At 35.2% G+C, this 27,806-nt stretch overlaps 1 protein-coding gene across 1 annotated transcript in view; it reads left to right on the top strand.

Moving 5' to 3' along the window:
• Window positions 1-27,806, top strand: part of CWC27 (CWC27 spliceosome associated cyclophilin) — a 99,918-nt gene that overhangs the window by 57,033 nt on the left and 15,079 nt on the right. The window contains exons 11-13 of the mRNA XM_057389633.1: window positions 12,970-13,067; window positions 22,125-22,234; window positions 24,987-25,090. Coding sequence (XP_057245616.1) covers window positions 12,970-13,067; window positions 22,125-22,234; window positions 24,987-25,090 — 312 coding nt within the window. The remainder of the gene's footprint in view (window positions 1-12,969; window positions 13,068-22,124; window positions 22,235-24,986; window positions 25,091-27,806) is intronic.

Genomic DNA, 27,806 nt, shown 5'->3' with positions numbered 1-27,806 from the left:
TTTATAACCTCAAGTCCTCATCATATGAAAAATAGCAAATAACATCTGTAGCTTACGTTTGTTGAAGATATTTCTGTYCTGTGTTTGTTTGGATGTATTTTTACGGCTCATTCAGATCTGCATTTACATTCTAATTTGCCTTCCATACAAAATGTCTGTACCCAGTATCTTTAATTACATCCCATCTCTGATGTCTGGATTCTGATTTATGAACAAACTTTGACATGAGGATCTCTTCTTTTACTGGACAGCCAGAAGGATTTGGTGGTCCATTCTCAACAAAAACCCAGTTGAAACTGATCTGCTCCTTCTGTGAGCTTGTTCAGATAGAGGGGATCATAAAATTAAGGCACGGGGTTTTTAAAAGGTCCTCTTAAACCACCCTCGTGTTCTGATACACAGGCAGGTGTAGACTGAGCTAACAGCACTTGACTGATGAGTGAACTACATAATTTTTCCTGAGACAGAGAATTCACAATATATTACTTGGCTTATTCTGGTTGCATTCTGTTGTGCAACTCTGGAGAATAATTCTCTGAAGTGCTGTGTTTACTGTGTATATCTGTGTTTTCTACCTTAAACAGATTAGGGAAACTAAGAGCACAATGCTGCTACCTTAGCATCTCATCCAGCCTGTACCTAGCAATCTCTGTCTTCAGGAGTCCCTCAGAAGAAATATGATATAAATTGTTCTGACAGTGGAAATCCTGGCTTTTGACTTTCCCATAGTGTCCTACATMTCTACCCTGTCACCTCATGTACATGTGGCTCCTTCATGTGACAAAAGAGGGCTTGGGAAAAGCGGTTTATGCAGTTAGGTTCTTTTCTTGCTGCCAGAAAAATTCTTTCCAGTCTGCTGTCTCTTGTCTGGATCAGAGGAGCCCCTAGAAGAGGGGGCAGCCAGGGAGGATCCTCAGACTGGATGAATCACCCTGTTGGATCCTTTGAGGCTCAAATAGTAGTATTGGAGGGGTTTTTCATTTTGAGTGAGGCTCAGTGATTGTTTCTAGACTTCAAACATTCTGCAGACAGTCTTTAAACTGGCTTTAAGTTGATGACATTTTTATGTACAAAAAAGCAATTCTGTGTACAAAAAAAAGCAAGTTTATGTAAAGTTGACATTTGAGAAAAATTGAATTATTTTCTCTTCAGAGATCTACTCATTTCAAGTGTTAGTAAAAAAAGAATATCTGTAGCTGCTTGTGGAGGAATACATTAAGGTAGATTCTGTAGAATGTTTAGCTGATCTGTCAGACATTTGAGCATTGATCCTGAAAGCACCTCAGGACACACTTAACTTCAAGCCTTTTTTTTACATTATTAGAACTACAGTTACTGTGTACTCAGAGTTCTCAATTGTAGTTTGCAGTAGCAAATAATTTTAATATTATTCAGTTGTTTTAAATATCTGTTATATAGTGACTGCAGAGCAGACTCACTTAGGAATAATATTGCCTTTTGGTAATATGGAAGAATGATAAAATCTATAAATGTCTAGGCCAGCTAACTCTATGAGGTTCTTGGCAATTTTTTTTAATATGGTTCTTCAATGTAATTACAAATAAAATTTGTTTATTCAACATTGCTCCTATGATAAAAWTTACTATTTTGTATAGACAGGTAATATGGCAGGTCAGAAAAGAACTCAATATGTCTGTGGTGACTGTGTTTTACAGTGTCTGATAGGTTTTTATGGAAGCCATTTGGTGATCTCATCAGCAACAAGTCTATTGTTTCATTACTATCAGATTCAGTGGGTTTGTGATTAAATCAGCAGAATGGAGAACATGAAGGGAGTGCTGTTCATTTTGCAATCATTTCCATCTGTTAAAAATTTTTATCAGATGTTGGGAAACAGCAGGCAAAACTCTGAGCAAGTGTTTTATCCAATTTCCAAGAAATGGTGATATATAATTGGCATATGTTATTATCTTAGTTTAATCTGTCCACTTAGAAGTTTGAAATAATCTATGGTATACCAGTATTAATCAAATATATAGAAAGCTATTTCCATCATTCCTCACATTATATTCTTTTAAAGACTCYGGTGCTGATGTAAATATTTTGGTACTTATTAATCATGAGCACTGATGACTCTTTTCATAAAATGGGGAGTCAGAGTGAGACTTGTAGAGAAAAACAGCCCTTAGGCATATGCTGCTGTCTAAAGTGTCTTTGCCTCCACTGATGATGTAGGAATCTACAAGTGGAACTGGCTGGCCTCAGTACCACAGGCCTCAGAGAAGTGTGAAAGTAATCCATCAGCAATACCTAGAAGCTGATTTGTAATTGGGTGATCCCAAGGCATGAAGTATTCCACTTCTGAAATTCATTTTTAGAGTTAACTGTTCTACATCGATGTCCCTGGTTTTCATGTAAATGCCTGACATACTTTTAATAATGTGAAGTTTTTTTACCCCCAAAAAATTGTGCGGTCTCATCTGAAAAGTGAAAAGTATTATATCTTTTTTATTCTAAATAACTGAGATATTACTGAAAGCCTCCTTGCCTAGATATTAAAACTCTGCAGTATTTGTGGTTTTACTACACTTTTTCATGTTTCCTCTGTCTCATCTTCTTCTGAAATGARTAATTCCTTTTTTTTCTTCATCTCCATGTCAGGGGTAATTTTTCATGATGGGAATGATCTTTGTCATCTTTTCTGGAGTTTCCGGTATTACWATGTTAGCAATTTTGGCATGGGATATCCAGTTTCATTTTTAGTATTCTAAATGGAGTAATCTTGGCTGTCTCTTGTAAAGCCACTATAATATTTTTTGGTTTATTCTCCTTAATAAATGTGCATTTTCTGTTACTGTTTTCCACAATTACATACTGGTAGGGAACTTCATTGAGCTGTTACTAGTAAAGTTCACAGGCTTTTTTTCATGAACTTGTTCTTACTTTAGAGTAACAGAATCCTTGCAAAGTGTGCAAGGGCTTCACTCTAGAGGATCTCCTTCAATTTTGAAAGATAATTTGAGTTACTGAGAACCTGATTGTTCCATTTTTCATCTCGAACCATGAGAAATCACCACATTTTGTCTGGGCTTGGCTGAGCTCCTGATTTTGGATTCTCTGGAAATGTTACGCACTCCATGTTTTCAGAGTATTTAACTTGAAGTATTAACTTGGCTATACTAAAAGGTAATTGCTTATTCTCGTCTTAGTTTGGCTAATGTTTTTCACTCTGTGCTTTGTTTTCAATCCATTTTTCACCTTTTTCTCTCTCTTTTAAACAGGCTCATTTTATAGGATTTTTTAATATCTACACCTTTTCACCTTGTTGTCCATTGTTTTGTTTACCCACACCTACACTAGTACATTGGAATGAAGCTACTGTATTAGTGAGAATACTTAAGAGACTCACTGTTCAAGATGATTTTTACTTTATTAGTTATTTAAAACAGCTCACCAGAAGCTGTCATGATGTTCACTGGTTGTCCTTTGTCATCCCTTTTGTTCTGAAGGTACAGTGTTTGTTGCTACCTACTAAAGTACAACATTGATTTTAAGGTGGATTAGTGGAACACTCATTTCTGAGTTCCTTCCTGAGGATGTACTCTGGAGGTTTATCCCACATTACCTGCTTTAAATCTACCCTTCTGACACCTCTCTCTCTTGTCTCATCTTTATGTCCAAATCAGATCAGGTTCTTGGAGAATTATCTCCCTTGAATCTTCTTTTGAGAAATCTGACACAAAYCAATCATTTATCCTGTCAGCAGTGATTTTGTTTTACTTTATTATTCCCTTTAATCCCATGTGACCTAGTGACCCCTTGCTTCTTTTATGTTTTCCTTTTTTAATTAATTCAATCATTCAAGCATTAAGCCTTCAGCTGTTTCCTCTTTAAAACTCATCATAGCCTCTTTTGTACACCTTCCAACACATGACCTTCTGCAGTCTACTCTGACAGCTCTAGCTTTAGGTTTACAGATGCAAAATTCTTCTAAAAATTATTTTACAACCTGCTAGTCACAATATTTAACTACATGTCTTTCTGGTCCATTTTTTGTGAGCTTTGCATTGCAACTAATACTTTTTTTTTGTTTTTTGTTGTTGGTTTTTTTTTGTTTTGTTTTTGGGTTTTTTTGGTTTTTTTTGTTTTACACCCATGATTAATTCTAAAGCATTTATTACTTTCATCTAAGATATTAGAAGCTGCTTGATGTTTCTGGTGAAACCACACTTCTAAACTTCCAGATCAAGTTACAGATTTGCTATGCTTCGCCTAAGATAGTAGAAAAATATAAGACGATCTAGATACAAAAACAATATTGAAGATGCTTATTAGAAGCTAATAGAAATAATATGTTGAATTAGTTTACTTAAAAATATTCTGATAAATTAGCCTGGCAYTACGTATCTCCTGAGCAACAGTAAGCTTTTTGCTAGGCTAAATGTTCATTATAAAATTTATTTCAGATTAATCTGGAGGAGATAGGTAAAATTAAAGAGAAGAAAATACAGAACAAGAACTGTAAAATAGGTAAGTTGGTTAAAAGAGAACATKAAGTATGTTGAAAACTATTGTTTCAGGTCAAATTTATAAGATAGTTCCAATTTTAATAATATTTTAAATACTAAAAAACCCTACAACACTTTTTAAAAAGAAGTTGTAAATATAACAAAGTTGGAAAGTAATGTTAATGAGATAAGAAAATCTCAGTGCAAAATTGTATGATCTCAAAAGCTTGAATGATAGATATAGGGTGCAATTTAAGAATCATAGAATCATACWGTAAGGAATAAAATGAAGAATTCATCCTGCAAACCTGCAAGCAAGAAGTGGCAGAGTAAGAGGAAAACCTCGTAATTGGAATAGCTCTTTTGGTTTGCAGTGTGATGTATTACCAAAAAATAGAAACAAATTAAAAGAAAGGAAACACACTTCTGCCCAAACCTTAAACTAGGAATTTGCAATCTGGATAGATATAGCATTGATCTGGATGAGAAATTCTGTTGGTCTCCTCCACTTTTTCAGGTTTTGTTTAACAGTTGTTAGCTATCTTGCAGTAAGCAAAGTTAGATTTTCCTCTTAAACTGAGAAAATACATGCCTTAATGCATACATTTGCATTTTCTGACACTGTAACTGGTGGCTGAACAATGTAAGCAAAGAAAGTTTATAGTGAAAGCTAATACCTTTTATTAAGCAAACTGTGGAAGAAAAATAAACTAACTGAAGAAGAGCTTGTGTGCCCTGAAACCTGTGTGTTTTTTCCCTCTACATCTGTCTTAGTTGCTATAATAAAATATATTGCCTCTCCTTCAGGATCTTTCTTCTTGCACAAATTAATACTTCATGCTCAGCTTATGGGCCCTGCTGTTTGCTGAGCTTCTCTCTCTTACACTCTGAGTAGAGTAAAAAGGTAACATTCTTCATCAGATTCAGCATGTGAGAATTCATTGCCCAATGTTGGGACTGCTTACAGTCCACTATGTATAATTACATTAGAATAGAGTGCCAGTTCTCTGAAGCATTAATGACACGATGCACCTATTTACATTCAGGTTTATGGTAATGAAAAGACAGCAACACATGCAGTCTTTAATAAACACGCCAGTCYTTTTAGATTTCATCATTGAAATATTTCCTAGATAAAATATATAAATAATTATATATTATTAAATATATAATTATAATAATTGTAATAATTATATATATATTATTAAACTGGCAATTCATGCAAAAGTCCATTTAATGAAGAATTTTTTAATATTTTCTTTTTCTTAATGCAAGAGTTACAATACTAATTGCAAACTGTAGTATATCAGGTACTGAGCATTAACTGTCAGCCTTACTSTTAATACGGTGGCCATAGAGGACCCAGCAGCTGTATAAAAATATTTCATCTGCAGGTTTCCAGTGTCAAGACCTGCTGAATATGTATGTCACTATTTTTATATCATCATCTTAATTGAGATACAACTGCAGTACACCATTTGCAGCAAACAGGCAGATGTATGTCTGGCTTACACAGCAAAACCAGGCTGGCAAAAAGAYACAGTGTGTATTCGAAACCCATAATTTTTGTTCTCATATTTACAGTTGTAAAATTCTTGCAGTACCAGAGATGAACAGTAATGCAATCCAGACAAAAATAAGATTCTTGAACCCTAGAAAATTCTCAGATATACATGCCAAATGAGGAATTTGCTATCCATTCCAAGAACTGCATCTTCGCAGATACCCCAGAAGGGAGTATATCAGAAAAATCTTCAAAACTGACAATGTAGAGCAGACAATTACCTTGATTCTTCCACACATTCCACAAATCAGTTAGTTGTGCAAACATGAGTATTTGTATTGTCTCATTTAATCATTGGGCTTCTCTATTTGAAAATCCTGTTTCTATTTTAACTTAGAATTGTAACTCTCRAACAGAATATTATGCATATTTCCAGAGTATTTAGCAGAAAATATAGTTATCATCTGAAGAGAGATTCTTCCTCACTGCCCCCGGTATTAGTGCCTGTTTGTAAGTTCTAGAATGACGTTTCCATAAAAATCATGGGCATTGAAAATTATCATTAATAAATATAAGAAAAAAAAAAACATTAAATGTGCCATGAATGGAATGAATACATTGAGGGAATGATATGACTGCCTGTAACAGGAGAGTATTGAATCCAGGATTCCTGACCATGCTATTAGCCCATATTATGACAGGATAATGTTCTACTATAAATTGATTTTTATTTGGTTTATCTAAACTGAACTAAAATAATCTATTCTCCTATGAAATTAATATGAGCAATGTTRAAGTACTTCAGTATTCATTTTATTAAAATGTTATAGGATGCTGCTCATGTAAAAGTTAAACTTATGTGACAATCTTGACWTACTTTTATTTCCTATAACATTTTAAAATCACTTAAAATTAAGAGAAGTATTTGAGGTTGTGTTCCTTGTCCTGATGCATTTACTTTGAACAGCACTTACTAAATAATGTTACCATTTAAGGATAACCAGTTAGTAATTTTCTTGTGATGTTGAGTAAGAAGATAGCAAAAGCAAGTGAAAAGTAATTGCCTTTAAAAATATATAAGCAATGTAAGTATAATATTTTAAAAGAGAAGGGAAAATAATATGCTATGCTATCAAAAATAATGATCTAATCATTACTGCAGCACTTCTCTGAATTAATTCTTATTTCAATGCTACTTACCTCGTAGAAAAGCTCCAAGCCCAGTGATACAGAATGGCACGATCTTTCAGTTGTTCAATGTCTGAATAGTTCCTCTGTTATAAATTTACATTTATCTCAGTAAATCCTSTGATTGTGGGGCTATCTGTGTTGTTTTTTTCCACCACCTAAATACTTCAGTTTTGAGAGAATGTGATCTTGTTTAATACTGTTTGTACCAGCCTCAGCAAATGACTGTGTGCTAGTGTAACCTCAAGGAGTATGAGCCTCTCTAGGGTCATAGATGGAGTTTAAAGGGGGAGCAGTACATACTCTGAATTGTAGTGAAGTTTTGCCTGGAGTTGAATTAGGAAATTCTTGGAATTAGGAAATTCATGTGATCATTGGCATCAAATGAATTTTAGCATCTATTGAGATTTGTCATCATTGGATGGGAATATCTGAATGACAGTTTTGAATATGTGCAGCCATTTATTTCCCTAAATCACAGCTGAATATATTGTGCCCCTCTAGGTCTTATTTGTGTCTGCATAAATTCTATTTGTTAGAGATTTGGTATGCTTAAATAAATACAGTTTATATACATGTATATAGAAGCATAGAAGTACAAAGAGATGTATACATACATAGAGGAGGAGTGGTTTTGGATTTGGGCATAGCAACTATGGTGTCTTAGAGATGTCCTGTTAGCCATCCCATCTTTTGGGGGTTTTTTTGTTGTTTTTTGTTTATGTGTTTGTTTTGTGTCCGAGCGGGTTATTGTTGTGGCCCGTCCCCTCCCTCCCATTTCAGGGATGTCACAGTAGTTGACAGCCAGCCCAAGATTTCCTGTGAGAGTTGGGGGTGGGGGGTGGTCGTCTCTGTATTCCAGGGGAGTGTTTGGTTCCAGGAGGCACTCACTGTGATCTCTCTTACGAAGTACAGTTGCTGCTTTTGCCCATTTTGCCCATTTTTCCTCCCATTTCCCTTCTGTACCATGACTGGAGCTTACTGGATTGCTTTCCCTACTTCTTGGGAGCCCAGAGCCAGTGGGTGCTGCGAGAGCCAGGAGCGCCCCATTCCCTGCTGGGACCAGGGCTGCCTTRTCTGCACAGCCCAGATGCAGGGACCAGCCATCGCCGGAGAGCCACCCAGGGAGTAATCCCGTGCTCAGCTCCCGCTCTTCTCTGCCACTGTTTCTGGGTTTCTCCACACCCTCGCCTGCTGGGACCCACCACGGCTCCTGCCACAGCTGCGGAGTTTCTGTCATCTCTTGCTCGCTGTAGTGAGCCCTTCCACCCCAGCCGCCAGTGCGAGGTTCCTGCTGCAGCCATTGCACCATCCAGGCTGTCCGCCATTACCGCGTGAGGGAGAGCGCCTGAACAGCGCCCCCTGCCGGCGTGGAGGAATCACCGCCCACCAGGAGCCCCCAGTGCCCCTGGCCGGCCGTGACTGGAACTGCACCAGAGGGAGGGCAGGACACAGAGGGGGCTGTCACTGAATTGTTCATTTGTTTGGTATGGCTGCTGTTGTTGTTTGYTTGCTTTATTATATGTACTACTAAAGAACTGTTATTCCTTTTCCCGTGTTTTTACCTGAAAGCCCTGTGATTTCGAAGTGATAATTATTCAGACAGAAGGGGGATCGTATTTTCCACTTCAAAGGACGTCCCTGCCTTCCTTGACAGATGCCTGTCTTTCAAACCCAGATGTATGATCACTTACACCAAAGTCACAGTTACTGTTTATTTCTGTAATCCGTTCTCTTTTCTTTTACCAATGTGAAGTCAAATACACARCTTCTCTTTTTTGAATTTAGTTACTTTGTAAATTCAGAGGACCCTTAATTGCTTTCAGAAAAACACCTTYAGTACATGGCACTTAGCAGCAATTTTATCCATCTAAAATATTTGGCTAAATTTCCAACACATTTTATTTCTTACTAACTGAGTATTATTCTGATCTAAGATACAAAAGAAAAATAGTATATATAAATATTAGAAAGCTGAACCATGGAATATATGTTGTTAAGATAACTGCAGAAAATCACCTCCATCTCTCTGCTACGCTCTCTCTGGCCACGCTCTTTTTGATACAGCCCAGGACAGGCTTTCTGGCTTTTCTTGGCTTTCTGGGCTATGAGTGCACACGGATGGGTTGTGTCCATGTTCTCATCCATGAGCACCCCCCAATCTCAAGCCCTTTATCCCCTMGTTTTTAAGATAAAACAGTTTCAACTAACTGGCCTAGTTAACTTAAGTCTAAGTACATTGGTGAAAATGTCATGCTTTCTACTCCACTAGTATTCATTGTAATAAAAGTTGGAAAATTACAAGAATTCAAACAACGGAACTACTATGTTATAGTCCAGTCTTGATGATAGGTATCAGTCTTGATGATGTAGAGAACTGGTAGCAAGTTAGCTTTCCTTCGCTTCTAACCAATTACAATAGAATGGTTTGGTATACTGTTCAGGAAAAAAAATACTGAAGTTGAAGTTCTTGTTAGTTAGTTTTGCTACCTAGTTAGTAGATGGTAGGTAACTATATTACCTTTTGGGAAAGCTGGAGGCAGAAAATGACACGATACAGATTCAGAAATTGTTGACTTTTGGATTTAGGCATATAACTGAGCTTCTGCAGTACTTATAGTACAGGTAGGTTTGTTTCAAGAATTTATTTGAAAGGCAGTGACTTTTTGTTTTTTTAATTCCTTCTATGAAAGTAATAGAGTAGGTAAGAACAGAGTATTACAAATAATTCAAATTTAATACCTAAGTTGTCACAATACAATAAAAACACTCTTGTAATATAACTGAATGCTGTGTTCTGTATGTTCTTTATGTTCCTTACATTCCTTTTTGAGTTAGGAATCAAGTACACCACCAGCAGAGAACTGCAGGAAAGCTGAACCCTATTAGTGTATCTGATCCTGAAGTCCGTGCTCAGAAGGGCTGAGGAAATATTGCTCAAAATTCTGAAGTTTACAGAAGTGATTGAACTAGCAGAACATTCTTTCTTCTAAAAAGAACTAATTTTAAAAAAGTATTAATTAATCTGCCAAAGAGAAGCCAGAGTGGTGACCGTAATTAGCAATGGAGAGCTGTTCTTTCTTGATTGTGCATTCAAATAATTTATTAGGAAAGCCGATGCCTTCACCATGCATGGTGTCTTTAGGATGTAACTAGATTTCAGCCCAGTTACCTAGGTGCTCAGAGTTCTTGACTTGTGGAGTTCCTATTAGTTCACTGTTCACAGTCCTATCAAACCAAGGCACAGCTGAACCAGAAATTCAAAAGGAATCCTAAACTTATTTCACTATAAACTTATTTCACTATTTCATTTCATTGATCTGAGTAGAATATGAAATTCATGGAGTTGTGAACCATTTGGCTAGATCCTTTTCAAACTTCTGCAGAGGAAGGTTACATTTGCTCTGGCAGTACCTCTGTGTGTAGAGAGAGGAAGAATAGTTTCTAGTATGCAGGAACTTGAAAGAAGAGGAAGAAGCAGGAGCAAGTAGAGGAGGGCCTGCTGTCTGGCTGTGGAATCAAGGGAGCAATGAGACAAGGATGGAGCAGAGAGGGCAGTGCTTTTCTAGCAAATGAATCTTTTCAGGGATAGCAGGCATCTACGTAATTGATTACAAGACAGCAGCTATGTTGTGTGAAACCTGAATGCAAATTTTACTGCATGCAATGTTTCAAGGTGAAAGGGACAGGTACAGACGGTCATTGCTTACTTTATTTCTACTCTGCCGTATCAGTTTGACATTTTCCAGTTTACAAAGTGAGGATTCTAGTTCTAGTTTCTAGTTCTGTTCCAGTGAATGTGGTTTGTGAATATAGTCTGGCTTTCCTATCAGCCAGTTCTCGTGACTTCTGCTTCAGCATGAAGCCTTTTTGGATTGCCTTTCTCATCAACCTAATTGGTAAAGTGAGGCTAGGAATAAAAAATATATGAAGTATAGAGTCTGTAAAGAGCCAAGTATAAAAATTGTTTATTGATCTAGTACTGATTGTAGGAAGGGCTTGGAAAAAAATGTCGGTGTTAGATTTTCTGAGAATTAAGACCTCCTGTGGTCTGTGCAAAAAGTTCTTTCCAGTGGTGAAAAAAGGGGTGGGGGAACTGAATAGTTGTCACAAATTAGGGCAATAGTGTTTAGCTAACAAAGAGAAAGAGTGAGTGGGTCCCTCTTGCAGGAAACTTCTGATGTGCTAGGCTCTGCTACTCCCCTGTGTCTTTTGTAACCCACTCTCTGTGTTGCTGTTGCTGTCTGACACTAAGTATTCAAAACATGCAACCTTTTATTGACACATGTTCCTAGTGCAACTTCAATAATAAAATGTTGCAGGATACTGTATTAGTATTGTAATGCAGCTTGTTTGCAGTGCTGTCCCCAATTTATAGAAAAACAATGAAATTACTTGGATTAAAAATCTTTTTCCCCCCTATGATTTTCTTCTCAGGTAGAAAGGTAAACTTGTAGTTTTATGTAAAAACTGCTAATCTGGTTTAGTGTAGCCTCTGCCATTCTGTTGAAAATTAAGACCTGCTGCTGTGGTTGACTGAAGACCTGCTGCTGTGGTTGACTGAAGAACTTACAGTGACAGTCTTCTTTGCTAGTGCTTTTCACAAGATCTGTATTTGTGCCTACATTCAAATGACAATGAAAATCAAAAGTAGTCATCACTCAATAGTTCCAAGTCTTTTGCTTAAAAAAGGCTGTAGTCAATAATGGTATTACAGATGTAAACGGAGGTACATGAAACAACTGCAGGAAAATTCTTGTGTCATGTTCCTGCATTGTTATAATTTCTGCACTTCATTGACTGATGAATTCTGAACCAATCAGAACTTAATTGAAAATTTAAAATAAAAAAATAAAAAAAAGAAGAAAGTGTAAAATAGAAATTCTAACACCAGAAAAACTTGAAGCAATTATCAGTTCTTTTCCACAGGTAAAGATTCCATTAGCTAGACACAAATAGGAACAAGCTGAAATGAAATTTAAATTAAATTCACAAAACAGCTTTTTGTATTGAGGGATGTTAAGAAGTAGTTGCCCAGAGACACTGTAGAGTCTCCATTTTTGGATATTCAATGCCTGACTGGACAGTGCTCCCAGCAGCGTGCTGTGTTTGGCCCTCATTTGAACAAGGAACTCGGACTGGGTGATCTTCAGAGGTCCCTTACAACCTGTGATCCTGTGAGGACAAATATTTCATTTGATATTGACATAATGACCTGGAAATTTTAGTTTCTTCTTTCTAGTTATCACATGAAGTTTTTGTAAAACTTGTAAAATGAAATTTTTGTATCGTATCTCATAATATATGCTTATATGCATTTCATATCTTTGTCGCTGAACAATTGCATTGCTCGTTGCTGAACAACTGCATTGCTTGTCCAACTGAAAAATCCAGAATACTAAGATTTATTACATGAGAAGACAGAATTTTATGACACATGCAGTATTTATTTTGGAGTGCCTCTGTTTCAGATTCTCTTTGTGTGGTTCTCATTGCTAAATACTCAAATGTTAATGTAAAATTTATTTGGGATTCCTTGTTTTATTATTTATTTCCTTAACATATTTCTAATGGGGTCTTAGTGGGGTCTAATGGGGTAAGACATATGCCAGTGTTCTCTTGTTATTCCTGCCAATGAAAATACGGGCTTTCTGAGGTCAAAAATTATTATTAAGCCATCTTCTTAGCATCAATGAGTCTGTACCTTCCCTTTGTGTGTATCAAAAATCTACTGCCCATTAACTTTGCTAAGGTTGGTCTGAGTGGTTTTACATCTCATTATATTCTTGTAAATACTTCTTTTTCCAGTGAGGAGCTACGAAAGGAAGCACGACAGCTGAAACGTGAACTGCTGGAAGCAAAGCAGAAGAAAGAAGAAAGAGCTTTAAGACCCAAAGAGAAAGAAGGTAAGAAGTTTTGTGAAGATCTCCAGTTAACATTCTGTTTTGTGTTTTATGTACATAAATGTGGGCACAAGATTTTTTTTCTTTGCTTAGGAGTGGTAGTAATGTAATCATGCCGGTACGTAAGGAAATTGTATAGCTAGCCTTTGTTCCTTCAAATCAGGTAGTATATGTTGTCACTGTCCTTTAGTTAAATCTGTACTGTGACCTCTCACTTGTAAAGTCTTCTTGACATTCTGTCTCGGAAAGATGCTTAAAGGCAGCTGGTTAACTTGGAACTCAAAGCTACTGACTTCAAACTTTAATGTGTCTTAAGACACCAATGGAACTCAAATTCAGGAAGTCACTACCGTATTTATTTTCTCTAAACCTTAGGAAAATGGGATCTTCAGCCCCCATTTCTTTATCAAACAGTGTTATAGCCTGTTTCTTTTTAAATGTGTATCAATTGCTGAATTTGTTATAGTAAGTAAGGTGTTTGTTTTAATCTGGATGGATGTAACACCCTTTATTAGCTAAACTGTAGAAACAAAAAACACTGGTCTTTAAACCCTCTGAAGTTGCAAGACACATTTTTAGAGTGGATTCTTAATTCAGTAATCAATATCATACAAATCTGAAAGAAAATACAATTTTTTTTTWAAAAAATCAGATAACACACAATTTATAAGAGTGGTAGAAAGTGTAACATAATTTTTAGAAAAACTTAGGGACTCTCTTGAATAACAGGTAAGCTTGATAAGCAGCATTTTAGCAAAATTTAAAATACAGTATTGTGAACTTGTATATGAAATCTGGCACCAAATGTTAAAAACTGCTGACACTGAAAATTTTCTAGTAATCACTGAATGAATATAAACTCTCATTGGCAAAATAATGAATGCTGTCACTAACCATATAAAAAAAGAACTGTGAGGTCTAGAAAAGGTAAAATGTGGTCCTTATGTACATGTATAAGTTACTTTGAATAGTGCTATGTATGGCAGCTCCTACACTATTGCTTAAATTTACCCCTGTTCTGGTCTCAGTTAAGTCAGTGGACTTCATAATTTGAGGAAATCTACCTTTACAGTGACAGACTAAAGTAGTATTTGGGTAATACTCATAGTTACTACTATGGTACGGTTTGGAAAGATACCTTTTATTTAAGTCAAGGGAGCTTATATACCAGGGCTGGTGGGGGGAGTTGTACTTTCTTTGAGATAAAATAGCAGGCAGGACATAAAGCAGTTGAAAATCTGCAGGTAACAGTCAATGGTAACGATGATATTGAATAATCTTGGGTTTCCTTTTTGTGATGGGAAGCAGTCTGTTCCAGTAGCTGTTGAGAAGGATATATGGCAGGAAAGAACCTATTCAACTAGTTACTGGCATACCTAACAAAAAAATCTAAAATAAACATGCTCTAAAATTTAAGGCAACATTTAAAGGATGTTAAATGAGATGCAAGTAGTGAAGGGTAAAATGATTAATGAAAATACAGTGAAAGATTTCAGGTTTGTACTAGAAAACAAACTGAACATGAATTTGCATTGTGATGTAGCTGTCACTGTGTGATTGTTGCTGCAAATGCAATAACTGTAAAAGTTCATTTTCATTATTGCTCTCAGTTCCAAGTATTGCTTTCAGTAACAACAAAAAAGATAATGAACAATTTGGTAAAAATGTACAAACCCACCCAAAACTAGCAGAACACTATGTGGACTAGTTTATTAGGAGATACTTGAAGATATGTGTAATTTATGTAGGGAGTGGTATGGAAGGGTAGAATCTTGATTATTTAAAGATAGTAAGTCAAAGGAATGAAGCATATCTTTATTGTGAAAAAGAATTTACAACCGAGGAATAATAGAATAGACTTTAGAAGTACTTTATCTTGAATATAATGCACTCTAGCAGAAGTGTTGTACCGAATAAATAATTTTGCCCCAAAGTTAGAAGCATTTCATATATCTCACTTAGTTCACCTAGTCAGTTTATATTTATTGCCTTGAATTTTCATCAGTGCAGTAGAGCTATCAACATGAAAGACAATCCGCTAAAAGTGTAATAGCTTACCTATTCCACATAAGTTTACATATAAGAAATTGTATATAGCTAAAAGGATACTTCTATCAGGAAATTGATGTGTAAGGAGCAGTAGGTTTTCCTATTGTTCCCTGGCCATCCTCTTGGAGAATGTGGGATGGAGAGTGAGCTGTCATACTATCTCAGGTATGTCTGTGCAGATGGTGCAGACACTTGCAGTGTGTCTGCCTATGCCTTGAGCTGGTTGCCTTAGGAAAAAATGTTAGTTTAGAGGCTGTGTAACCACATCAATATGATTCTGTGCTCGATTAATAAACACTGCATCTCAGCCAAAACTTGCAGACATAGTGGGAGAAATTCACTGAAGATCACAGAATGGTGAGAATAAGGCTTAGGTCATACTGGGCAGGATTGGGTCTAATTCTGAGAGGATGCTAAGGAGGGGGTGGCAGCATGACATATCTATTTTATGTCCACTAGCACAGATCTTTATTGGTATTGGCATCACAGTTAGTATCACTTCAAATTGTTCATATTATTCTTACCTAATATTTTTCCATATTGAGATTAGATTAATTAAGAAAGACTGGAGAGTGAAACTTTAAGTGTTTACATTGTTTCAAGAGGTCAGAGAAAAAAAATTATTCTCTCCTTACATGTTTGATTATAACCAGTCTTCCAGTTTCTGAACAGTATTGTTGACTATGCCAGACTGCTGTCAAGACCTTACTTTTAAATAAGATGTTTTTCTTTTATGTGACATTTGTGGTAGTGATGCCAGAAATTACATCAAACACTATAATTTGAGTGCWGAATTACTTCAACATTTTGAAGTACTTGGTCAAATATTCGAGAAAGATACACTTTTCAAAGTTCTTTACAGTAAGCCTGGGAATGTACTTCAGTAAAATCTGCTTTAGACTTACAGCATTGGCCCAGATGTTAAACTATATGTTGGTTTTAAATAGCAGTAGTATTTAGGAAGTAATACTTTAGTTTTTCTTGTTAGAACATTTTTGTAAGCTGTCAAATAATCTGTGGACAATGAAATTTAATTGTCATACATGAGAAAACAGAAAAGCTGTAAAACACTGAGCAGGGAAACCTAACAACTAATGGAAAAAACAACACTGAAGGGTAAGAATTCTACCAAGGCATGCAGTATTTTCTGCCTCATTTTTAATTGTGGTATGGTAACCAAATGACTGAAATGTTTAGAAAATTCTCAAAATCAAGTGAGAATGCCAATATAAGATTATATTTTATTTATGTTTTATTACTAAGTTTGGGTAATGTCAGGAGCACTCAAAGAATTAAGCCCTGTCTTACATGGAAAAATGCTTTCTTGAAGTCTGGAACTTTAACAGAATTTTTTCCCTTCAGAACATTGTGAAAATAACATCCAAATTTTGATAATTTGGGAACTTTGCCGTATAAATGCATTAAGTGTAAACATTTTTTCCAGTATATACAGCAGAGCTACATTGTATCAGAGTATCCTTCTTGAATGTGTCATCTTTGCAAAACTTTGTTTTCTTCCACTATCTACATGGTTTTTTACATTTAATCTCCTATACCCAGCATCCCTTTCAGTCCCTTTCCTGCTAAAGTGAATGCTTTTTTACCTCTTGCCTCGCTCTCTGCAGAAGAGGACAAAACTTCACTGTAAACCAGTTTCAAAGTAATCTGAAGCATGTACTCAAAATCCACTGACATTTGAAAATTAACTGCATTTTAGACTAAGACCATGTGCCTAAAAGCTACCGAAGTTCAGAAAGTATTTACTAGAAACTTGCAGTTCACTGTTTTGCAAATCTACTCTCATCTTTCAAATAAGTGTTTTGAGGCTCTAGGAATTACTTCTAAGCTTTTATTATTTGAGTTGGCTAAATGAACTAGTAAGTTTGTTCTAGAACTGTTGCTCTTTTCACTGTAACAAACTGAAAATCCAGTAATCAGTCCAATCCTGGAAGCTCATTCTGTAAGCAAATCTATTCAGTTGTTCACAGTTGCTAAATATTTCCTGACTCTTACCTAACTTCTTGGCAATCAGTGGCTCTAGGATCTTAGGCTGGCCAGAGCTATAGTAGCAGTTACGGAACAGTTCTTGAAGGTGCAGAGAAAACCACAAGTAGACCTAGTCCTATGCAAAAGTAAACAGGAGAGGATGTTACAGGTTTTTTCAAGCATAAAATTATTTCATATTGTTTTTCTTGTGTATTAATTTGTGCACTACTTTACACTAAACTGTGTTGTAAGTTTCATATACATAGTATTTAAAGCTGTAATAAATTCTTCTCCTGARTTCTGGAAGAAGTGAGTTGATTCTCTTGGTTATTATTTATCAAAACTGTCTCTAAGTTCTGTATTTGTACCTTCTGATAGGAATTCCATCTTTAGTACCTGAAATATTACAGCAGATTGGAATTCCTTATGTAATTTGTAAACGAAACCAACTCTCTTAAGRTTTCGATCTCAGTAAGATTTTTAAAATCAGTACTACATACCTCTGCAATTCCACAAGAATGCAATATAAGCTGGATATTGATGAGCTGAAARTGGAATATACTGAACTAACACAGGAATGTGGTTTGGGCTTCATCAAAACATTCAATCATAATTTCTTTCACTTCAAACAAGAAGTTTTTGAGATTTTTTTTTTCCCCTTTGGTATTTTTACAAGCTATGCCACACATTTCTTGAAATTTCTGTCCATGAGGTCTTTTATCATATGAAATGTGTCATCTGAGTTGCTAAAGAATACGTTATGGATACTGAAGAAAATTTATGGGCCCTCTGCATTTGAAACATACACAAACCCTGCTAAATAAACAGGGATGCCTTTTAATATAGGTATCTTTGTACACTTTCCTTGTTATCTTACCTCAGTACTTCATGAACTCATGATTATATGTGAAAATTGCATTACCAGAGTTAATGGGATTACTATTGTGAACTTTAGCATATCAGGAATGTTTTATAATGTAAGATATTCAGGTGTGTGTAAACATTACTTGCTAGGTGTACCTCATCAAGGAAATATCATAAACCAGTCTTTAATTGACCCTTTTTGATGCTATAGGCTCTTTCTTTTTTATGGTGACATTAAACCTTCAGAATCAGCATGCATTTTTCTCTGTCACAATATGTATTCTTTCTACCCTTCAGAAGTTTTGTGTGTTTCCAGTAATACCTTCAACAAGCCAAATTCCTTTTTTTTCCAACAACTATTTTATGTTCAGTATCTCCTTCAGCTTCAGTATCTCCTTCAAAAAAAGGAAATAAAATATATGGGATTTTATACAGAGTCTAATTACAGGGATAGTAATTTCTACAAAGTTTGTAAAACAAAACGTTCGTATTGCAGAAATCTGTATGTATACCTCTCAGACCTGCATTTGTGTGAAATCATACTTACCTGTTGCACAGCTGGTGGACTTGTTAAGGCAAAGTTACTCTACCTGTAGTGCTGAAAACAGAGCCCAGTCAGTAAGGGCAATATGAGCGTAAGCAGTGAATGTGCTTTTCTGGTCTACCAACAGGCAGCTGAATTAGAATTCATATTTCTTGGTTTCTATAAAGTGGAAGATAAAATTATAGTTTCAAAAATAGAGCACTTCTGATACAACTTTTGTTGAGTATTTGTTACGCTGTTAAATTTACTGGATGCTTTAGGAATTAAGCTTAAAATTATCAGGCTTTTTCTTCTGCTTCGCTTCTTATTAGGAATTGATGCATCCTTAAACGATCCACTCATTTCATTTCAATGCCCTTGGATCAAGTTTTGTCTTTGTTCTGCAGTTTGTAGTTAAAAAACTGACATAATTTGAGTTGTTCCTTATTTATGTCTTTCTGATTTAAAGACTTCCGAGTTTCCTCCTCAGTTTCAGACTGTCATTGTAAACCATGTCCCAAATCCAGAATTGTAAGTTAGATTACACCGTCTTCTTGGCATATATTTGCCGTAATTTCATGATAGAATAATCTATCTGAAAGAAAATAAATTACTTAAGTGATAAAGTGTTTGCCACAGTAAGATGAAAACATTTTGGTAGTAGCTCAAGCTAGTTGAGGTGAATAGCAATGTACTTATATATTCTTTTGGAAGTTGGGTGAAATGTATTTTCAAAAAGGAAGATTATCTTGTTTCTCTTTTTTTTTCCCCTTGCCTTCCTTGCTGACAGAATATACACAACAACTTGTTCAAACTAAAGAAGAAATTCTTTTGCTTCTTGATATTTACACTTTGTGGTGAGACCTCCTTGGGAGCAAGGGTGCAAGATCCCTGTAACTAAAATTATTTTCTGCATCTTGCAATACCTAAAATGAATTTATTTGTTATTTTACTTCTGTGTATCCATATAATTTTTCATTAATTTTTATCTGAAAAAATCCTGTTAGATTAAGGAGATTAATACTGAAATTATAATCCTTATTATACTTTTGCTGAATCAGCTAGATGGACCTAAATTTGTCAACCTGGATATGATCATCATACAGTGCTGTTGTTCCTCTTATTTTCAATTCAGCTGCAAAAGACTTGCAGGGAATCTGGCTGCAGACTTGGGGAAGTAATAGGCAGCAACCTACTTTTACACTTAAAAAGGTTTCTTCCCAACAAGTCTCTTTTGTTGATATTTTTTCTTTCTTGCTGATTACCGTCAGACACAAAATAACTTTATCAAGTATTTCCTGCTTATCAAAAACTGAATATACTAAAATTTATGAAAAAAGAATTTATATTCAAAAATTTTAAAATGTGTTAGTAACCCATTGACGTTGGGGCTCCTTAAAAAAAACCTTCCTGTTTTGTTGTTTGCTTTAAATGTGGAGCGATAGGTTGTAAGACTTCATGAAGAAATACAGGCATGACTTTAAGTAATTTAAATGAAAGATGCAAAAATATAATGCAAAAAGTGCACAGTTCTTTTGGTTGACTCACTCTGAAGTTAGTTCAAGTGGATCTGATTATCTTTTGCCTGACTTATAAAAAGGCTTTCCTAGGAGGCAAAGAGCATGAAATTGAGGATTAGAAAACCTCTGATAGGCAAAGACCCAAGAAACCATAATCTCAAAAGAAGGCTTTAATTGAAATTTTGTATGAGAATTTTATTTGAGCTTCACTACATGAAACTAAATTTTAGTGAAAAGATTTATGTGACTAGGAATCACATATGTGTATGTATAGCAAAGGGTGGATTGCAGGTTTAAATGTTGCCAGTTTCAGACTGGCATTTTCCTTCATATTCAAACACACTCTCCTCAGTTGTTTTGCTTGTCATAGATGGGCAATTATATTGATCATGGGGTAAATGTAATTCCCTTCAAAGCACTCATTTAAGTAAATGTCACCTGAAAATGTCACCTGTTTTTTTTTTTTTTTTAAGGAAGAAGATGGTTTTGTGCTTCAGATTATTTTTCTGGGGGCTAAATGTTAGTAAAAGAACATGTTATGTTGTTTCCAGATAGTCAACAGTTTGATTGGTTGCATGCATTTATACAAAAACTAACAGATTGTTTTCATACAGGTTGCTCTTGAAATAGGAATCGCATTTTTAATTAGTAGAAGAGGTTGACATAATAGGGGGAAATACTGAGCTTTGTCATTATGGGTGGTAGTTTTATCCTGTACTTCTGTTCTCCTTATCTGATACTGTGCTTCGTGAGAATTTATGGCAGATTTGATTTCATAATGTGTGTGTGTATGCATTTATCTATTTTGATCACTCGAAAAGATAGATTTTTGTTGCTTTATCTTGCTCATACCTGTAATTCTCTGTTTRTCACTATATCCAACATATCAATTGGAAAACAGAAAAAACCCAGCTTTGAATGGTATTAAGTATGTTTTATTATTTTCCTTGGTACTCTTTAAATACAATGTAGAAAGGGTTTAAATGTTGTTTAAAAGAATTGTAGAAATTAAGATAAAAAGGAAATAAGGTATTTTATTTGTAGAAATATGTAAACAAATACTTTCTATGTAGATACATCATTGCAAATTCATTTCCTTGTATTACAAAGTACTGTGTTTATAAACTTCATAGAAGACTTCAATTGAAAGATAAATTTAGTTTGGAATGTAAAACTTTTTCTGTATAGCTGTCAGCAGTCATCTAAAAACCTGATAACAACAAATTAATTTAAACTTATGTTTCATCAGGCTGTATATCATGAAATTTGTTGAGACCATTTTCTCCAAAAGTATTTTCTGTTCATCATTTACAATGGACGTCCAGAGGGTTTCCTCTTCTGTTAGTTATCAGGAATAACAATTGTTTAAATATGCATACATAAATTTCAAGTATAGTATATCAGTATGTGCAATGTCTTAATGCTATTCAAGAAGAAGAAAATGTGAAAGTATGGTGTTGATCAATTTTCCTAGTCAGTTTTTGTCCTATTAAATTATTAATTTGTCACGGCAGTGAATATTCTGTAATGAAGATGCTGTTAAAAAAACACAAAGAACAGTAGCTCTTGACTCATCCGTGTATCCGTTTGTTACTAAGTCTTTTTCCTGATTGATAAGATGGACTCTGTTAAAGTTTGAAGTTTAAGTGTTACTGGTTTTTTTCTCTATTGCAAGATCAAGGATTTGATTTGTGGCTACTTCAGCCTTCAAAAGAGGAAAGTGCTGAATTTTTCTATTGGCTGTATTTGTCTACTTTGTAACAAATATTCATAGAATATTAATACACATAACAGCTCAACTGCTCCAAGATCTTCAGAAATGAAGGTCAGCTTGTTAAAGGAATTTCAACAGTTTTCATCAGAGGTTTTATTTCTGTTATCCTGCTTTCCCTGGCTCTATAGTAGTATATAAGTGAAACAAAAATCTTTTGACTCATTGTCTGCCCAGCACAGTGTTGTGTTTTTCATTTCAGCAAGCAGCAAATCATTCTACTGCTGAGAAAGCAGTGCCGCTGAAATGTTTTATGGGAGTGTTGTGCTTGGTATTTTATCTCCAAAAAGACACTAAATCATGAAACCAAATTAAATTTGTTTAACAAAGTATGTTTCCTTATTCAGAGGAGGAACCTGCTCCAAACAGTGTTGTTGAAGAATACCTTCAAGAGAAGAGAAAATATGAAGACAAGCGAAAGCAGCAGCCAAAGAAAGGAGTTTCTCGTGAAGATCAGGTAATAGTTTGATAGCCTAGGCAACAAAAATCCAGAAGAAAGTTCTGAATATATTTATCTCCTCGTTTATATAAAAACAGAGTTTTAAAATCTGTTGTTTCATTTTTCATTAAAAGAAACCTATTATTTGTAGAAATAGGTATTTTAATTACCCAGGTAGATAGGTAAGTGAATTTTCAATGTGTTTTGAAAGTGCTCCAGTTTAGTTACTAGAATCTTCTGAAAGGAAGTGCTAGTCATGAAGAGGTATCCTTGATTACATTTGTGAGGGTTTGCATCTCTTCACCTTATGCTCTCCTTGCCATAGGATAACACTGGGACAGAAATTTACATGCTTGGCATTTGTTCTGGTTGGAGTTTTTAACATTTTAAATTATGGTTTAAAATATTATATTCATCAGTACTTCTTGGTGTCATGAAATGAAAGAAATAGTTTCTAAGTACTGTAAAAAGAGAAGCTTTATTAAGTATAATTAAAATCCATTTTCAAAATCAGTTAGGAAGTATGTTGGCTTTAGTAGGCAAATAAGAGCAAAGTAAGGTTTGCTTTACAAAAGTATTTGTTTTTTTCTAAAATAGGAAAGGCTGAAACAGTTAAATATGTGAAACTGCCTATGAGGTGGAAATACCATCAACTTAAATCTGTGCAGTACATCAAAAACATTGGTTTGTAAGTGCATGGCAGTTCAGCTATGAAGATGTTCCTGTTCACATGTTGAATCTAGAAGAGATTGGAAACTTGAGGCTCAGTAACTTMAAAGCATCATTTGGCAAACCTTTATATATGCAGCAAGCTGATTTAGCTCTAAACTCAGATGTTTATGGAAACTTTGTACATTCAAAATCCCRTTATCTTTGAATCAGAGAGTACTAAAGCTCTGTTGGCAGTGTGGATCAAGGGACTGAAAACCACGTCTAATGAATTTATACCAGCCCTGTCCTGGATATCACAGGGAAAAAAAATGAGATGATAGGGACATATATTCTAGTAGATCTTAATTTTATTTATGTAACCCTGCTGGCAACTATTCAATGATAATAAATCAAGTTCTTTGTAATCCATTTCACTTGTGGAGAGCCTCTTCTTGTAATTGATCCTACAGCACAATCAGTGCAATAATTAAGGGAGAGGGAGAAAAAGTACATCTCCTTAAAATTCTAGATAATGAAGTCCTAGCCCTGTTATTCTACAATGGTCCAATTACAAAGTTATTTGAAGCAGGGTATAACATCTCATGACTCACGGCAAAAATGCCTACTAAGATATTTCAAAATTATTTCTGTCATCAGGTTCTATTCACAGGAATGCTGGCATTGGAGAAGATTAGACAAGACACAAGGAATGTSGCTTTTGTTGGTCATAATTTCATTATTAAAGGGTCAGTTTGTTTCTTTCTGATGGCCTGGGCAAAGATTTGCTGTCTCAGGTGTTGCAAGTGTTTGTTCGCAGTAGTATGGAAGGTTATAGAACTAGAATCATTTGCAGGCAAATATCTTTAAGACTTTTTTCTCTCACCTTACACAGAAGATTAGACAGAAAATGAAGAAAGTRAATGCAAAAAAAGTCCTCCAAAATCTGCCCTTGGCAGTGTTAAAATATGTTTTTGAAAGAATTCAAAAGCCAGGAAACTCCTCAAGTTAAGATTGCTCCCAGAAGGAAATTTGATTCCAGTGAACACTTTTGGTATTTCCTATTTCTGTTTTCTATTCTTATTTAGTTTTTATTCTTTTAAATTTGAAAAACTTGACCAAACAAAACTACACAGCCATACAGAGGTGTTTTACAACATAAGTTGCCAACCTATCACCTACAAATCAAATGAAGCCTGCCACATAAATTCAGTAAGGCACTTATTCCCTGATGCTTTAGTTTTCAGGACTGTCTCAAGTATCAGGGGGAAAAAAAAAAGCTGTGGGCTGTGCAAATTATTTATACACTCTGCCCCTTTTTTTAAGAGCCCCCCCCCATCACAAGGCTCAGGCATACAATTCTTTTATAATCAAACTCTTATTTCAGATGATCAGAAACAAGAACTGTGGTATGGTCTTCAGGTGTCATATGAGATCTGGTAACTTCATTGTATCTTAAAGATCAGGCAATGTCAATATGAGACAATCTCAATTCAGTTTGAGAATAAATAGGAAATCTAACTTWGTACGAGCTTCATGTATGCAGCATAAGAACCTGTATCTGCAGAATTAGTTAAGATGATTCATTTTATTTGAGACAAAAGCTTTGATTTTTTTTCAATATCCACACATAATTTAAAAGATCATCAACATTAAGTATATAAGTATCAATTAAACTGGATCTTCAAAGCTTGAACAGTTTGTAATTTGTATAGTGGATTGCTCTAAAAGAGGACAGTAGCAGGTCCAAACAGTAAAATTCATGTCAGCAGTGTTATTTAATCAGCTGTTTTATTCTGTAAGTAGCCACAAGTTTTTGTTCCGTAAATATGCATTTTTATTTCACTAGATGGTGACAGAAGTGCTTTTCATGCCTGAAAAGCACGTGTTCTCAGTGCCTCAGCATTGCCTCTGCTCAGCACTCACACAGCTCTCCATGCAGTCCCACTCTCACACCCACCTCCACCTCTCACTCTCTCACTTGCCTCTCTAAAATGTTTCTTCCACATTCATGTGACAGATCACTCTCATTATACTGTTTCTMAAAATAATAAAAATTTTGTATATGGCTGTTGGTGTGTAGAAATATATAACTTCTCTTAAACCRTGTGTTTCATTTCAGACACTGGCATTGTTGGACCGATTTAAATCAAAGTTAACCCAGGCGATTGAAGAGACTCCTGAAAATGAGCTTTCCGAACCTGATGTAGATAATGATGAAGGATGGTGAGTTTTTTTCTTGTTTGGATTTCTGTGTTTACTGATGGAAACCTTACTGTATTAACATAGTCTTACTGTTAAGCATATATTTGARTATCTGAAAGCATCAAATGTGAAGGAAGCTGCTGCATTAGGAGTCAGCTAAAACGYACTGGTTTTGTACTCTGAAAATTAAGGCATAAGAGTAGAAGACGTAGAGCTTTTTGTAATTTTAAGACCTAATATTCTGTGTTGGGAGTGGTAAGTATTTTTAAATGGTGGATGAAGTGAGGATRGACTGACTCATCTGAGTGTAGGGTGACCCCAAGAAAGTGGGGTATTAGTGAAATCAATAAAGCCCTGCAGAAGTTATTGCCTCAACACCTCCCAGTCAAGAAAGCAGTGTGTACCTTGTTGTGTCATGTTCACCTTTCACACAAACTATCCACCTTAAGTAAGCAAGGGCATAAAAATCAATATGATTTGAAGAGTGATCTTGAAGTCCTAGGCTTCATGCTATTATCTGCTCCTAAAAATATGCATAATGCAAAAATGCATAAAATGCCTGGAAAAAAGAGAATRCTAGCAAAAAGGTTTTGTAAGGATAGGTCATCTCCATTTATAAAGCAAACACTCCACCTGGTCCAACAAAATAGGCTGTCTCTGCCTACAGTTTTTTCCTTAGTTGTGTGCATAAGCCATCAAGCTGCAGCAAAACTACCAGTGAGGTAGAAATTTAAGACACTTCCTGCCTGGCAAGWGTCTTAATAAAACCAGTATTTCTGTATCTCAGATGACTTTAAATAATTTTATTGCTTCTTCAAACCATGTTTTCTTCCTTCATTGTGTCTTTTCCTACCTCAGGCTCTTGGAAGGTGAGAGATAACATRCAATGTGTATTTAGAGATCCTTGGATTTCACTGATATTTTGAAATCCTTCTGAGCTAGCAAAGCATTTCTAAGTTCTCCAAGAATTATAGAGGAGTTAGTTCAGTTGGAAGAGACCTAGAGTGATCATCCAGTGATCATCCTGTCCAACTGCCTGATTAATTGAGGCCAAAAACTACAGCATTTTGTTAAGGGCATTGTCCAAATGTCTCTTGAACCCTGACAGGCTGGAGACATTGATCTCTTCTCTAAAAAACCTGTTCCAGGGTTTGACCACCCTCTTGGTGAAGGAAAACTTCCAAATATCTTGTCTAAATCTCCCCATGTCCAGTATAAGATTCCATTATCTGGCCGTTTATGAACTTGAAGGACTGAGCTTCATGTCAGATATTTTCTTGTCACAGTAATACAACTAGTCTTTTAAATATTTTTACAGAGTTCAAACAGATCCTTCCTATTTCTTTCTCAGTAACTATTGATACCTAATTGTCAAAAATATCATTGTAATTCGTACTGAAGAAGAAGTGTTGCAATTTCAGCTTATGAAGTTGTACTTTTATTCAGAAAATAATATTACATTCAGAATTGCACTAAAACAGATACTTAGAATAGTATGAAATTACATAATAGACTAATAATTAATATAATATTAATTTTTCAACTCAATAAGTGCCTATTAACTTTACAGACAGATGAGACAATCTGTTTTCAAATAATTTGTTTTGAAGCCAAGTAAACTGTAAAATGTAAGTTATACAAATTGGCTATAAACACAACATTAACAAAGCAATGAATTCTTTTGAAAGCTATTAATGATTGTTAAAAACACTTGGAAAGTTAAATTGCCTATTTTGGATTAAGAGTTTACATTTTCAGTACCTTTGTTGTATAGGAATATTTGAGATAACTGTAATGACTTTAGATTTTAAAATTCTTTCTTAATTTGAATCTACTTCTCAAAAGACAGTGATTTTACTTAATTTTATTTTTATGAAATATGATCTCTGTATGGCATATGCATGTATGATACACACAAACTTTGTGATTCCTCCTGGCCATTTTGTAGGTCATGGTGCCTGTTTTTATGGGAAGTGAAAGCCTGCCAGTATGCTTTGCTCTACTGTCAGGGTGTGTTATCTGAGATAAAATGATTGCCTCTAAGACATTTTTATGTGTCCGTGAGTGGCCACACATTGAGGTATAATTTTCATTCTCTGTCAAGATAGAAACCATTACCAATTTGTTATGTTTTCTTTTATTTGGCTAACTTCTCTCTGCATATTTGGCTGAGCTGCTGTATTGGCATGGCTCATAGCAGACGTTTGGGCACTTTTCAGCAGCCTTCTACTTTTTATGCAATAAAAAATGAAGAAATATGACTCTATTGTAAACAGTGTGTATGGTGTTTGATAATTATTACCAGATTTTACTGTCTAAGAACACATCTGAGGAAATGTTGTGAAGAGTGCTGAAGAAAAATGCATAATACTAAGTTTTAATGTGGAATATCAGAATCTTTGCTGAGACATTTTATTGCAACCTCTACTGCTGTGTGAGAATGATTATCTCTATATTTGTCTGCAGCAATCAAAATCCAATTTCCCTTACAGAATTCCAGAGGATCATAATAAACATGGTGTCTTCTCAAATAAGGGGTCTAGAATAAAAATGCCTGGCAGTGAGTGAGTGGACAGAATTTTGCAGATCTGGGTACCTTAGAAAGACATTATTGGTCTGAGTTCTTCCAGTTCTTTTCTTTGTGGCTTCATGTTGAGAGCTAGTGCTTTCCTCTTAATAATTTGTTAGATGTTAGATGTAGTTGTTCTTTATTTGCTTGCAATCCAAGTAAGAAAGA

The sequence above is a fragment of the Malurus melanocephalus genome, unplaced genomic scaffold (genome assembly GCF_030028575.1).
Source record: "Malurus melanocephalus ecotype Western Australia unplaced genomic scaffold, MMel_1.1 scaffold_18, whole genome shotgun sequence".
Taxonomy (NCBI): Eukaryota; Metazoa; Chordata; class Aves; order Passeriformes; family Maluridae; genus Malurus; species Malurus melanocephalus.
Note: the sequence above shows the minus strand (reverse complement) of the source record. Positions and strands in the feature narration are given on the sequence as shown.